We start from the raw sequence: 14,616 nt of genomic DNA on the forward strand, positions 1-14,616 counted from the left end.
TCATAAACTGAGACAGCTGATATCAGCAGGTATAGTCATTGGACCGAATGGAAATTATTCAACGTCGAACGTGTCCTCCTTTCTGATCTTCCTTGATTATTATCCCCGATCAAGTCTAATCGAATCTAATCTAATCGTAATCGATATTTGGTTTTGGACCGGAGTAAGAGAAAGGGGGAAGGGGGTTAGTTGGAAAATCCATTAGCTTTCATAATGCTAGTTTACTTTGAAAGTTAATCTTGTTTAATTAGAGTATGTTCTTATTCTTCTTCATCATCATCATCATCATCATTGGAAGAAGAATACCAGGACGACAATAGAAGTTTTCCCAGACAGTAGAACAAGAATGCGACACCGAGGCCAATCCCCGAAGGAGATACTAAGTACGGGTTATCGGTACGATATACTATTTATAAGTACGCCCACGGAACATTAAAAATACATCCGCAAAGTATTCATTGCGTATATTATTAGACCCCTGTGGAACGTCTTATATGCGGTAGTTTAATCGTCCCGATGAACTTCGATACTTTTATTTATTTCTTTCTTTCTATCTATCTTTCACTCTCTCTCTCTCTCTCTCTCTCTTTCTCTTTATTTTTTTCTAACCATTCTATTAAAAGTACCGGAAAGATTTGGTTAGAATTTGAAGATACCTTTAATTTATCGTTATTTCGTATGTTTTAATTGTAGGAGAAATATATCGAGTTGATCGTTTAAATAAAAATTTTCAATTTTCTACGCGATCTTCATTATGAGAAAATAAATGTCCTCTCTACTATGAAAATCATCGAAAAGTGTAATTAAAATCACGTGATTTTTCATTTTCACTTTAATATTGAGATCGAATATATAATAACACTGATACGAGTAAATTTAAATTTTCCGTTGCTTCGTATTTTCAATCTAAATTATGGAATACTGAAATTTTTTTAATTTCCTGTTGGATTTTTTATAATTAAAAAAAGGAGAAAGAAAATAAATTCTCAATTCCGTGAATTACGATAAGTATTAACGAAAAAATAAAATTTATAAAATTCGAGTCGCTAGACGATTTAACGCGAATCTACTGTTTCGCATTTCAAATGAAAATTACGAGTCACGAATTTTGAATTTCCAACTCGACGATACTTATGTGTTTCCTATAAATTTGAACAAGCGATAAATATAACCAAAAATACAATAAAAGTCGCTACAATTGGGAATCTCGTAATTTCGGTAGAAAATTACGACCAACTAATTTCGCGTTTCGATAAATTAATGAACACAAATATAATCATTTTCAAAATAAACGACCTAAGATTCCGTCAGCATTTTTCACGCGAAACATAATAAATGTTCTCGAAAAATGTCAAGATCAAGAGAGAATACGAGACTGGGATCTAATCCAACTTGTTAGATCTAAACCATTCATCCAAATACGAAAAAAAAAAAACCTTAGAAAATTCTTCCTCCTTTCATACGAATTACATTAAAAAATTATAAATGTTTCTTTTTTTTTTGTATTTTTCCGAGTTTATTTAATTTCCCTTACCTTGTGATTCTCCAACGGCAAGATTAAAGTGCTCTTCATCGATTCTCTCATCCGGCACTGCCAAAACGTGTCTAATCGCTTTTTTTACACCCTCTTTTTTCTTTCCTATTTTCTTTTCTCTCAGCCTTCGGCCTCCTTCTCTTCTCACAAATAATTAATCTCGCGACGTATTAGTCTTCGACAGTCGACACCAACGAAAAAGTAATCCAAACGATCAATTTAAAACAATTTTCTCCCCAAAAAAAAATATTTTAATTTTTCAATTAATTACTATACGGGGGGGGGAATTGAAAATTATAAAATATTAATAATCGTCGATCGACGAAGATTTATTTACGAAACAAAATTCCAACAAAATAAGAAAAGAAAAAAAAAGACACTAAATTACGATTAACAATTCGTAATACTTGTTGACGTTCTGAAATAAATCAAATAAAAAGAAAAAAGAAAAAAAACAAAATGACTTCTTAATGGAATAGAAGAATTGAGGAAGCAGCTAGCTTTTAAGGGATGAAAATTCTTCACAATTAAATGTAAAAAATGCGATAATCTTTTTCTCCTTAAGAGCACTTATAGAAGAGCATTCACGTTGGCGTCGATCGTACTACTATTGCGAGAGAACTCTGGATACGTCGAAAGAGATGAAAACAAGCATCGTTTCAGGTCCCTACCACACCAAACGTCTTTCCTTATTTGTGTTACCATGATATGACTACGTCACCAAACGTTAAACTTCTTAACATGCTTGGAAGAAAATCATTCGATACTGATAGGTTGCCTTCTCCTATGCTTTCTATTATCAAATTTGATTTGATTGAAAAAGAAAAAAAACAACATCGAGTCTATTCAAATTTACTATACTTTTGTTTCTTACTTAAAATCCAAAAATTATTACTACGTGTATACGCATAATTGTACTATCGATTATAACTGGATTAAATCAAACAAAATTAGGAATATTTATTGTATGATATTTTTTTTATTATATTAAAATTATTCCTACTTTAAAGTATAATTTATAAAAATATAAAGAATATATATACACACAAATAATGCGTAAGTTTATTAATTTATTCTAGAAATTTGGAAAAAAAAGGCTTAGCGTGGAACAAGCTAATGTGTAATGAAAATGTTATTTAAGAAAACGTTGGTTATACTTGGTCAAATTTGCTAATAATAATTTTTTGAAAGAAAATAAATAGGTTACGTAAAAAAAAGTGATTTCATATTGGTCGAGAAGAACGGACGGCTGGAGGCAAAAAAAAATAAAAAACAAAAAATAACAAAAATAGCTGAGCACGAATAATAAAGCTGAAGATGAGAATGAAGATGAGGAGTATGGCGAGGTGGAGGAGGGTAACACGTGTTACTCACTATCATTACCAATAACCCAGAGGTCAATGAAGCCAACTACCGTTGATTTAATACACGCGCGTTGTGTACGCGTGCACACACACACACACACACACACATAAAAGTATAAATATATCGTTAATTAGATAACAAAGATGTCTTATTTAAATTATTTTGGAAACATTTCCAAGAAAACAATCTAATTAATAAATTGCAACATAAGTTTCTAAAAAAATGTTCCAACATTTTTGCTTCCTAATTTTTTTCGAAATATAAAACTTCGCATATGATACATAAATCTATTTGTAATAATATTTAACGACAATTGATTATATATTTTTAATTAATATATTTTTAATATCAAATAACGATATTGAGATTATGCGGTTTACTTTTACATTTATTTTAATCGTCAATTAAAAACCTTACTTTTTTTTGTATATTTTAAACAAATAATTTAGATCATTATTTACGTTTTGATCTAAAATAAAGAAGATTCATCAATGGAAGTAAATATGTCAGCAACGATACATCATATACCGGATTTTGATGAAATAAGTCAGCGAATAATTGAGTAATGTACGCGTGATCCATTTAGTTGCACGTGCACCAAACACGTGGAATCAGTGAAGGAAAACATTGATGTACACGTGTATTCGCTTAATCACTTAATACAAATACATTATTATCATTACTAAGCATTATTATTATTATTAATATTGTAGCAATCTCTACGGATAAATTCGATTCCATCTTTGAAAAAAAAAAATAACAAAAACAAGTAGAAATAAAATAACGAAATTGTTGTACCCTAAGGAAAAAAAGAAAGAAAAAAAAAAAAAAATAAGAGGAATAAAAAAAGGAAAAAAGAGAGAAAGAAAAAAAATGAGTCTCGTTATCGCGGAAAGAAAAGAAGGACTTTTATTTTTTGTTCTTTGCTCATAATTTCTACTAGAGTTGGAACGACGAGGCAGTGGGGGTGAAGCAAAAGGGGGAAAAAGGGGGTGAAAGATGATAGAAGAACCGGTAGAAAACGGTTAACTAGATAAGATTATCTAATGAAGAATCGTCCGAAGTAGAGTGGGGAAAGAGGGTGAATAAGTTGAATGTAGGAAAAGAAAAGGACAAGCAAGCGAGAGTATAAAACAAATCGACTAAGGAAATAATATAAAGAAATAAAGAAATAGAAAAATGGAGATAAACGGGATTGACCAAGTTGGCTAGTGTCAACATTACTTTTTATATTTTAAGGAAACATCATAGCTCGTTGTTTTTCAAAGATAATGATTACTAAAGTTGATCTTAAAATGCGAAATACTTTGGATAAGATTTGTAATTATATAATTTGTAATAGATTTTAGATTGCGTTGTTTTGTTATTATTTTTTATATTTAGTTTTTTTTTTTTTTTGATAACGTGTGACGTACGTAAATTCGTATTGGAATTTTAAAATACATTGGAAAAATTGTCCAATTGAAAAATAAAATGATTGAAATTTATTCCAAAAACCATAGAAACATCGTGATTATTATTTCTTATATTTTGTTCTTTTCTCTCATTAGTATTGAAAAATAATCATCCATGTGTATCGACAATTCGTTCATAGAGAATTTTCGTTCGAAATTTTAACTCTTCCTATCTGAGAAAAGTAAAGAGGAAGAAGAAAACGAAATAGGCAAGAAATAAAAGAAAAAGAAAAGGAAAAGAAAAAACAAAAAAAAGAAAAAGAATATCTAGGACGATTATTTGATTTTGTTCGACGGGGTCTATTTAATTTTATTTTATTGGCCTCTGCAGCACTGGTACAGCTAACACGAGGGCACACGATGATAGAGTGAGAGGGATGATAGAAAGAGAAACAGAAAAAAAAGGAAAAAAAAAGAGAAAAAAAGAGAAAAAGAGGGAGAGAGAGAGAGAGAGACGGGCCAAAAGGGATATGAAAGTCAAATGATCGATTTGAGTTACACGCCGCGGTTCGGTTTGTTCGTTTCGAATAAAGTCGATAAATATGGATGTACCACGAGATAAGGTTTCGCGCACACTGGAATTAAAGCGAAGAAATATAGACGTTTCCGTTCTATCTATCTATCTATCTCTCTCTGTCTCTCTCACACACACAAACTCTGTCATATTTTGTCTCTCTTTTTCTCACTCGATTCGCGTGTCTCCCAGTCGTAAAAGCAATGCGTATGGGTGCGCCAATGGATGGCCCTCGATCGGCTTATCCATCGGTGCAGAGGCGTATTAAATGCAGATGTGTGTTGTATGTATGTGTGTCGACGGTGAGGATGATGCTTTTACGTCTTCGTGAATTTAAATTCGACGTAGAAAAAAATATTATTTCGAGATAATAAATAATTCGAATATTGAAAGATAAGATAAATAACTGTGCCGAATTAGATAATATTATGTATGTAATTAATTTTTAGGGATGGAAATTATTTGTCTATTTGTTTGTGTTCAACAACTCTCGTGTTAACGGAAAAAAGAAAAGGAGAATCAAATATTTATAAATATATTGATAGGGAAAAATAGGAGGATAATTAGATAAATAGACGATACAATATTTGATTTAAAATTAATCGTAAGAGAGATAACGAATACGATTAAACGAAAAATTTGCGAATGTAAAATGGTCGGAAAAAAAAATATGTAAAAAAACGCGGGGAAATAAGACTTATCGTTAGTTAATTATTCCGAATATGATACGATCGAGAATATGCGAATATCTTAATCGTAGGTTATAAATATAAAAAAATAAACTAAGCAAAGTGTCGCGTTACAGAGAAAGTATAATTAACTAACAATAAGCTCGATTTGGCCAAAAGTCAAACGATCTCTGGCCCCTGCCGTTTCGTGGATGTTGCAAACTTTATACTCGTCGTCGATCGTGTTGGTCTTTCGACTTTTAACGCATCCCGAGAAACGCAAGAGCCAATTCCTACTGCAACGTGACTGTGAAAGATAAACCTTCGAAACGGATACTGCGAATTCTCGTTGGGACTTGTGAAAATATTCTTCGGTTTGGTAAATAAATAAAAAAGAAAAAAAAGAAAAATAAGGATAAAGAAAAAAAAGGATTAAAAAAGAAAGATGACACGTTATTTAATGGCAAATTGATACCTGTACGAGTTAGAATGTCGTTTTATTTTCTTATTCTATTGTAAAAAAGAAAAGAAAAGTATAGCAAAAAGAAACATAAGTACTACTTCGCGCGTACTTCGATGAAAATGGAAAATAAAGTGAAAGGAAATAAATGAAAAAGTAAAAAAACAAAAATAAAATAAATTGTAGAAACTTTCGAAACCACGATTTCCAACAGTTCTACTTTACACTTAGGCTCGGAGCTGTTGAGTTTCGAAAACGGAAGCGCTTCCGGTGCGAACGGACATCGGTGATAGCGAACAGACAAATCGATACGTGGATTGGAGTTCGCAAAAAAAAATAAAAAAAAAGAAACAAACCAAAAGGAAAGACAAAAAAAAAAGAGAAACAATTCTGAAAAACTTTTCTAGGAGATACGGTCCACGATCTTTTTCTATGTTCCCACGCGTAATACGAGTGAACGATCCTTGTGAAGGATAAAAAAAGAAAGGAAAGAGATAGAACGACGATCATCATTTATCATAGTAAAACTAAATTTCTAACAATAAATATAAATATAAGTTGAATGTTCATAAATTAAATATATTATATTTTATCATCTCGAAAAATATTCCGTGCAATTACCTTAGACAAAAAAAGACATAATAAAGAAAAAAAAATCACCCGTAAGGCATCTAAATATCAAAAAATAATATAACTAACAAACGACACGTTCTATAATAATCTATTTTCGAACATACTAATCATCCTTCAACACCCACGTATCAAAAGATGCATCCTTACAGGTGGTTCCTCGAAGAAACGTTACGTGTTACATCGAATGCGTGCAAATGCTCACTCTCACTCATCTCTCTCTTTCTCTCTCTCTGTCCCTCAGTCATCCCTCTCTCTCTTTCTCGATAAGGCCGTAGTCCGGAGGCCGGGTCTCTTGAGTTGAGCGAGCGCGCTCACCTAGTCATTTCGTAGGAGTACTCGCTCGCGGACGTGTTCTCGTGATATCTCTCTCTCTCTTTCTCTCTTATTCGAGAGAAGATACTCCTTTCAACAAACGAACAGGAAACCGCGTAAGGAAAGAGAGTGAAAGATCACTAAGCGAAACGCACGATCGATTTAACACGCCAGCATGAAGGATATCCGTACTCAGGTAAGTTAACAGTTTCTCTCTCTTTCTCTCTCTTTCTCTTTATTAACTTCTTCTACTCCTTCTCTCTCTCTCTCTCTGTTTCTCTCTGTCTCTCTCTGACTCTCTTTACTAACTTCTTCTACTCCTTCTCTCTGCCTCCCCCCCCTCTTCTTCCTTCTCCTCCTCTTCCTCATCCTCTTTCTCGTTCACTCCTTCTACTTCTACTTTTACCTCTTCTTTTATACTCGTCCATTGCTACGTCATCATCGACGTCATATCTATCTTCATATTTTCATTCAAATTTTCCCGCGCTCGTCTCAACGCGACACGTGCTTCCCAATCCTTTGACAGCTTTTCTCATCTTTTTTTTTCTATTTTTTTTCATTCTAATTTTATCCCAGTTGTATTCTCTTCCTCTTTCTGTTTTTTTTTTATTGGAAATTTTGTTAATTTAATTATACCTTACGCATCTTTCTAATTTTCTTTTTTAAATCTATTTTATCTATTATTAAAATTTCATATAAACTAATTTGTACTGAACAGAAAAAGTGGAGGACATAATCGAAGTCGAGGAAAATGTTATTCTAACACGTTTACATTTACATTCTAATTCATTTTATCAAGTAAATGTAAATGAAATTTACGATTAAACTCGACCTTTGATATGTTTTTCTATACAATTTTTTTAAATTTAACGAAACAACGATTTTAAACGCAATGGAAAAGGAAACAATAAAAAAGAGAGAAAGAGATAAAGATAAAAATAAAAGTTTATCTTACACGTCACGTGTACGTGCACACGCGCATACACAATGTGACACACGCGCACACAAATACGTGATAACTGAGCACGGAAGAATATTTCATTGATTGCGCAATACTGCTAGCTACTTTGAAAAAATTCTAAACGTAAAAAACAGAAAGATCAATTGACGTTTAATCGTTTCCAAATAGAATCGTAGATATGAATATGTACGAACGGAGCAACGATATTCAAATAGAGTAAAGAAGATAGGAAAAATAAATGCCGTTGAGAATAAAACTTTTCGTAGCTCTTTTGAACGTGAGCCATGCCGATAGAAATAGATCTGACACCGTGGGAGACAATTATAGATAAGGATAGAGAACGACGTTCGTGCTTCGTTCGATCAACTAAATGAAACTTTTAAGTATCTTATACTTTTTAACATAAGAAAGTTAAACAAAAAATAGGAAATGGAGAAAGTTCTCTCTATCGTAGACAATTAAATATTAGAATAATAATTATAAAGAATAATATTTATTATATTATATATGAGCATTCATGCATATACGATAAACGAATGTTGTTTTATATTTTTATTTTATATTTTTACTAATATTATTTATTAATTACTTGTGTTCGGTTATTTTAAATTCTTTTTTTTTTATTAAAAGAGATATTAATTTTTGTAAAGAGTAGAATATATTTTTTTTTTTCAATTAATTTGCCATCAATATAAAATATAATAATAATTAGAAATTTTTATATATGTTACGAGATGAAAAAGAATATTATCTATCTAATTCAAACTAAACTATCCTAATTAACTTCCTCTAATTTAGGTATATTCTGATTTCATACATTATGTATTATTCTATCCAACGTAATACACTTTTGTATAATTATTTTAATACTAACATACTTTCTCTACACTGTCAAATTTTTTCTTAGAATTCTTAATGCATGTAGTTTAATTAAATTTAACTACTATTTTATGTATGATGTGTTCATTCGACAGAGTCTATCTCTTTCTATAAAATACTAATACTAAAAATACAATAAATGATTCAAATGATCAAATTTAAATTTGGAATTCAATTTCTACATTCAATGTCATTACTTTTAATCATTTTATAACATTTCACGAAAATAAGAAATTCTTCAAAAGGAAAAGTAATATTCACCGAAAATATCTTATTTTTAATCAAACAAACATATATATATACTAACAGAATTTTTGAAACCTTATAAAATAGTAAAAAAAATAAACTAGAATAAAATAAAGAATATCTTATTTTCTCTCTACATTGAATACATACGCGATCCATTGAGTTTAAACTGAAAAGAAAATGACAAACGTTCGCCCACGTTATTCGCATATGTTTCTCTATTCTTATTCGTCGATTCATATACCCACGCTTGACTCACCCGTTTTGCATGTTCCACGAACGATGAAATTTTCGAAAAGCATGAACGAGGACACGTCGACGAGGATGACGTAGCAACGTACCACCACCCACCTGTCGGCCCTGACTATTTTGAACTTTCATGATCTTCCACTTTCCTTCCCCTTTCCTTCCCCTTTCCTTCCCTCGACCGTCCAGCCCTCCTCCTCATCTTCATCCTCATCCTCAACCTCCTCTCTTTTCTCACTTTCTTCCTTTCTGTCTCTCTTTTTCTCACTTCTCGCGTTTCCACCATCCCTTTGACGAGAAAGAATTCGCGTGCAGTCGGCGAAGCTCGGTGCACTATTCTAAAAGCACACGGGGAAAAAGAACGAACTGAGAGGACCCGTAATTCGTGAAAAGAAAAAAAAGGATAGGGAGAGAGAGTGAGAGAAAGAGAGAGAGAGAGAAAATAGAAGGATGGATTGAAAAGGTGAAAAAGGAAAGAAAAGATAAAAGAGAGGGAGGGGGAGATCGTATTTGCCACGCCGGAAGTGGGACCCTCGGAAGCCCCGCCATACCACAAAGGATACAATGTGCTCTCTGATGTGGGAAGCCTGAAACGAGAGTAAAGAACGTATATGACGTTATTAATGATATCGTTTCTTTCATTCTCTCTCTCTCTCCCTCTCTCTTTTGCTTTCCAGTTCTATTTATCTATATCTCTATCTCTCTCTTTCTATTTATTTTTCTTTCGCATTTAAAAATTTTGATACAAATATTATTTTAACACGTCGAGATATTTCGAGCCCAATTTTAAATGTGACAGCTTTTTTTGTTTTGTTTAAATCGCATTACATCAGAAAACAAAAAAAAAGAATAAAGTGTTATAACTTTTAAATTAATCTATCGGTAAAAAGAAAATTTTTGGGAATATATTAAAAATTACATTATCTCATTACATATAATGTATAATTTTTTCAATGCAATTATCAAAGATTTTCAATTCAATCTGATAGCTATTTATTTTTGCAAAATAATAAATATATATAAATTTAAATTATGTATTTCGACGTTATACGATTTCTATTAGAAAAAGTGCATTACGAATGTGTTAATATATATGTGCGAGCTCTGATCTAAAAAAGATATGCTTTTCGACTATTACGTTTCTTTTAAGGGAACACATTTTTTAAATTTACATTTCGCGTATTTGTTTTTATACCCTCTCTACAAAAAAGGAAAAAGTAAAATAATAATAAAAATTAGGAATATTTTAATTAACGATAAAAATAGAAATGAAAGAAAATAATCGTATTATTATTATTATTATTTTTCATAATAGGGAAACAAAAAATTGTTGGCAGATAATTAACGGTTAATGTAAGAGAGAAATACACAACAGCACGTTTCTTGCTGATTACCGATGCGATTAATGACTACTCTAGTAACTAATTAGAGTTAGTTAATCCGCTCTGTTAGACATCGGTTTAATAAACGTTCTAGCTAGGTAGGTAGCTGGCAAGGAAGCTTGCAAGCTCGCTCCTTCGCGATCGAGCAACCATAATGCTGCGATCAAACTCGCGTGATATCTAACTTTCGCGTTTAAAGTGATTCACGAGTTTGTCGATAGTTTTCAACAGAAGAGAATTTCAAATAAATATAGAAAAATATTCTTCTTTAATATAAATCACGTTTAGCTAGATGGTTTCTACTAAATTACCTTTCCATTCTTCTTTCAATCTCTTTCTATTTTCCTATCTCTATCTTTCTCTCACATTTTCAAATATATTTTAAAATTATTTACATATAAATATTGTATATATAGATTAATAATAATTTAAATACTTGCATATTATTATTTTATATCTTTCATGTTTTTAATTTTATTTTATTACAATATTATACTGCAAAGATTTAGTTTTAATATTTATATATCTTTTTTTTTCTTGTTAAATACTCATTTCATATATTAATGTATTTATTTTTCTTTTCCCCTAAAACTATCCATTTAATTTTAAAATATATCCACGTAGTATAACATACATTAAAATAATAATTGTTTATTTTTTTTTTTTTTTTTTCATATTAGTTAACATAATAGATAAAATTTTAAATGTATAATATTACCATGAAAATAAATATTAAATATTAACGCGCCGAATGAATAAGTTTAAAATGAATAAATTAATATTTAAATAGTAACGGAAAGAGAAGATTCGAACACGCAAAGAATTAAAATACATTTCTCGTGTTGCTCGTTTACTTTCGTACCGAAGGAGAAAGTACCAAGTTCCCTTAAAGAGAGAAAGAAAGAAATAAAGAAATAAAGAAAGAAAGAGAAAGAGAGAGAGAGAGAGATAAAATACACTTCAGGTACAAACTTTCCACGATGGCGAATAACCTTCGGACTGCTTATATTTAACTTCAAAAACCGATATTCCAAGAGTGAGAAAACATTTCACATTTCTTTCCTAAGTAAATCACATGCTTCGCATGATTTTTACCAATCCTGTTTATCCTACGGGTCGTACGGATCGTGATCTAGACCTTCTTGATCTAACTCTTCTCTTTCTCATTTTCTCACTCTCTCTTTCTTTCTCTTTCTCTCTCTCTCTCTCTCTCTCTCTGTCTTAGGTTTCTCTAAATAGAGATTATTATTCTAATAAACATATTTTCCATAGAAAAATAAAGATGGTACATGGAATATGCAAATGTTACCATGATTCTATTCCATAGTTCAAACAATACCGATTCATATAATAATAGTAATAATAATAATAATAAAATTATACGATAAATATTAGTTATATCTTATATATTGAAAAATAAAAAATAATAATAATAATAATAATAATAATAATTATTCCATAATTAATGTGATAAAACAATCCTTATAATAATAAATTATAATAAAGTCAATAAAAAATAAGAAAAAATTACTATAAAATCTTGTACTATTCTTTTCAAAGGATATGAACCATCTAAAAATATTTTTAACAATTCTATAAAATGATGATAATAATAATAATAATAATAACGATAATAAGATGATGATGATGACGACATTGTTAATCATACGGTCTAATTAAAATACGAATGAAACTCTAAAGAATAAATCCATGAATAGACATGTTTACGCGTACTACTCGACTATTCCATGTGGGTTTATCAAACAAAGTCTATTATTAGATGGCGACCCATCATCGAAAACATCGTTAAATGATGCAATACGTTTACTCGTTTTACTGTTTTCAACTGATTCGTTTGACCTTTTTTTATTATTATATATATATATTTTTTTTTTTACTTACAAAATTTAATGTTTCAGTTCGATAAAAATGGCTACGTCGTCCTCGAAGATTTCTTTAAACCGGAAGAAGTGGACGAGTTGAAATTTTGCGGCGAAGAATTCACGAAGAATTTGCCACCTGAAACTGAAAGGAAAATTTTTAATACGATAAATGCCCAACAAGTAAGAGAAAAAAAATAAAGATTTCTCTTATTTTAATATTATAATATTATAAATAATTATGACGGTATAGATCAAAAGTTTCTGTATGAAACAAAAAAGTTCCTTGGTTATTTTAAAAAGTAATTACTTTTCTCCAAAATTTTGTAGACCCATTTTCTTTCTCAAATTGCAAAACTACAAGTTTAAAGTATAAAACACAAGCATAATTATAAATCTAAAATGTAGAGTAGTAATTTTTTTAAATCACCTAAGAAAACTTCTGGCTCACCAAGGAACTTTTTTAAGCCATGATCTATTTGGATTGTAAATTTTTTCTATTACATTTTAGAGCAAGGATCAATATTTCTTAGACAGTGCGCACAAAGTGTGTCCATTTTTTGAAAGTGAAGCATTAGAAAACGACGGTACTTTAAAAGTTCATCCTAGAGTATCATTAAACAAAGTAAGTTTTAATATTTCGATAATCGATCTTTCCTCATTAGAAAAAATCTTATTTCTATCAAATATTTGAAAAAAGAAAATTTAAAAATATTTAATTATAGTCTTCGGTACTTCGTGTCAATGATCTATGATTTTTTCTATCTTCTTGCCATCTGTTGGTAAAATACTTGAACAAGTTTTAACAGATTGCACTTGAATATGCAATTATTTATACATCCAAGTACTAAACATGCCATCTTGTGATGATAAAACAGTTTCCCCTATTATTTACAATTTTTTTATATATATACATAATTTCAATTAATTATAAATTTATAAATAATTTTTCGTCAACTATATTTCGTTGTTACATTACATTTATTATAAAAATATATTAATTAATATATTTAATTTTTAGGTAGGTCATGCATTACATTGGTTACATCCGACCTTTAAAAAATACACATTTGATGAACGAGTAAAAGAGGCTGTGTTCCAATTGGATTACATAGAACCGGCTGTGTGCCAATCTATGTACATTTATAAAAATCCTGGCATTGGTTCGGAAGGTAAAGCAATAATCATTTTTTTCATCCTTTTTTTCACGATTATGTGTACAATCTCAAAATTATATATTTTTTATTTATTTTCTCCCTTTATTACTTTTCTTTTTTTCTTCTCATTAGGTGAAAGTACAAACAAAAAATATATCATACATTTGTTTGTTTGTATAAATTTACATAATATAAAATATATATTTTTAAACGTATATAATAAATATAAATAATTAATTTATTATTTATATTATATTATATTATCATTATACATATATGAATACACAATAATTATGAATTACAGTAATTATGCATCAGGATGCAACATACTTATATACAGATCCTGTTAAATTGGTGGGTTTTTGGATCGCATTGGAAGATGCAACGCAAGAAAATGGTTGTCTTTGGATTGCTCCAGGTTCTCACAAAAGTGATGTTCATAGACGTTACCTCAGAAATAAGGATCCCAATTCCCAAGAACTTTTGATATACGACAAATCATCTCCTTGCTATCCATTAAGTAATTTCCGACCAATTCCGGTAACCAAAGGAACTTGTATACTAATTCACGGTCAAGTGGTTCATTTTTCTTATGCAAATAAAAGCGAAAAGTCAAGGCATGCTTATACCTTTCACGTTATCGAAACTAAACAGGTGATTTACGCTAAGGACAATTGGTTGCAACCACCTGCCAATGGATTTGCACGATTGTATAGAAATTAAAAATATAACAAATTTTTAAAATAAACAATGAAATATTTATAAACATGTGCGTACGCGGCAGGCTGTGCTCGTTTATTTGTTCTTAGCGCTGAACAAAACTAAAACTTATAATTAGTTTTTCTGCTTATTTTTTATGTTTAACTAAAAATTATAAGACAAAATTAAAATATATTCGAATGACGTTCTTCTACACTTTCTTTTC

The 14,616-nt window shown here is 30.2% G+C and overlaps 3 protein-coding genes across 4 annotated transcripts in view; 1 reads left to right on the forward strand and 2 right to left on the reverse strand.

Annotated features, from left to right (window-relative positions):
- LOC122524186 overlaps window positions 1–2,390 on the reverse strand; it is a 26,121-nt gene extending 23,731 nt beyond the window's left edge. Inside the window, exon 1 of the mRNA XM_043646300.1 lies at window positions 1,535–2,390. Within this exon, the coding sequence (XP_043502235.1) occupies window positions 1,535–1,585 (51 nt within the window). The 5' untranslated portion in view covers window positions 1,586–2,390. The remainder of the gene's footprint in view (window positions 1–1,534) is intronic.
- LOC122524190 overlaps window positions 1–12,717 on the reverse strand; it is a 15,947-nt gene extending 3,230 nt beyond the window's left edge. The window contains exons 1-3 of one of the 2 annotated variants that reach the window (XM_043646318.1): window positions 12,557–12,717; window positions 9,824–9,859; window positions 9,286–9,610 (exon numbers count right to left, since the gene is read on the reverse strand). The gene's annotated coding sequence lies outside the window, so the exon portion shown is untranslated. Of the gene's footprint in view, window positions 1–9,285; window positions 9,645–9,823; window positions 9,860–12,556 lie in introns of those variants that run through there. The other variant, XM_043646317.1, reaches the window with a different exon arrangement.
- LOC122524191 (phytanoyl-CoA dioxygenase domain-containing protein 1 homolog) lies at window positions 6,999–14,606 on the forward strand. Its single transcript, XM_043646320.1, has 5 exons — window positions 6,999–7,136; window positions 12,574–12,717; window positions 13,046–13,159; window positions 13,556–13,706; window positions 13,996–14,606. Exons 1-5 carry the CDS (start codon window positions 7,116–7,118, stop codon window positions 14,412–14,414), a joined length of 849 nt encoding a protein of 282 aa, XP_043502255.1. The 5' UTR covers window positions 6,999–7,115; the 3' UTR covers window positions 14,415–14,606.
- The last annotated feature ends 10 nt before the right edge of the window (window positions 14,607–14,616 follow it).

This window comes from Polistes fuscatus, unplaced genomic scaffold (assembly GCF_010416935.1).
Source record: "Polistes fuscatus isolate 324 unplaced genomic scaffold, CU_Pfus_HIC Scaffold7, whole genome shotgun sequence".
NCBI classification, from domain to species: Eukaryota; Metazoa; Arthropoda; class Insecta; order Hymenoptera; family Vespidae; genus Polistes; species Polistes fuscatus.

Coding starts and splice junctions, on each gene's coding strand:
- LOC122524191 (XM_043646320.1), top strand. CDS start 7,116: ATGAAGGATATCCGTACTCAG. Junction 13,160..13,555: donor CTAGAGTATCATTAAACAAA/GTAAGTTTTAAT, acceptor TTTAATTTTTAG/GTAGGTCATGCATTACATTG. Junction 13,707..13,995: donor TCCTGGCATTGGTTCGGAAG/GTAAAGCAATAA, acceptor TATGAATTACAG/TAATTATGCATCAGGATGCA.